At 64.0% G+C, this 758-nt stretch overlaps 1 protein-coding gene across 1 annotated transcript in view; it reads right to left on the bottom strand.

Moving 5' to 3' along the window:
* Window positions 1-145: 145 nt before the first annotated feature.
* NOL4L (nucleolar protein 4-like) overlaps window positions 146-758 on the bottom strand; it is a gene marked incomplete at both ends in the record, with an annotated part of 1,642 nt that continues 1,029 nt past the window's right edge. The window contains 3 exons of the mRNA XM_008938617.1: window positions 146-268; window positions 352-543; window positions 623-758. Coding sequence (XP_008936865.1) covers window positions 146-268; window positions 352-543; window positions 623-758 — 451 coding nt within the window. The remainder of the gene's footprint in view (window positions 269-351; window positions 544-622) is intronic.

Consider the following 758-nt stretch of genomic DNA (forward strand, 5'->3'; position numbering starts at 1 on the left):
TCAGGAGCTGTGCAGAGCCAGAAGGTCTCCCCTGAGCCTCCTTTGCTCCAGGCTCAGCACCCCCAGCTCCCTCAGCCAGTCAGAAAGGTCTCCTTTTCCCCACCCCAGGGCAGGATGCTGTGAACTCCAGCCGTGAGCCCTGTACCTGGGAGGTCTGGTAGATCTCCAGCCGCATCCTCTTGGCCGCTTTCCGCGTTTCGCTCTCGCAGGCGGCCGCCAGGATGTTCTCTGCCATGGCCGAGGTGAGGTGTGGCGGCGTGGGCCTGGTCTGTGGAGACAGGAGCAGAGAGGGCACTCAGGGACCCGCTGCCCGGGGGCCGTGGGAGGGCTGGCAGCGGGGTGGCCTCTCACCATCTCCATCCCGTTCTTCTTCATGCGGCGGCAGGACTTGAGGTAGGTGCGGATGCGTTTGCGCGCCCGCTCCTGGAACTCGGGGAACTGCCGGCTGCAGGACTCGATGATGGCCTGGATCTTCTCCTTGGGCTGCTTGGAGATGGGAACCATCCGGTCCAGGTTCTCATCCACGAAAAGGCGCACGAACATCTGCGAAGGAGAGGACGGGTGGTGAGAACACCGAGACGGGAGGCGGGTGGGCTCACCCTGCCCACAGTGACCCCCTTACATTGAAGGCCTTTAGCCTCTCCGGGTCCATCCCCTCCGAGTCATTTATCTTATCGTTGTCCTCGTGGTCATCGTGGTCGTCGTCATCTTCATCGGCCGCGGGGGCCCTGCGCGCGGACACGTCCTCCGGGCAGTGC

The sequence above is a fragment of the Merops nubicus genome, unplaced genomic scaffold (genome assembly GCF_000691845.1).
Source record: "Merops nubicus isolate BGI_N331 unplaced genomic scaffold, ASM69184v1 scaffold32660, whole genome shotgun sequence".
Taxonomy (NCBI): Eukaryota; Metazoa; Chordata; class Aves; order Coraciiformes; family Meropidae; genus Merops; species Merops nubicus.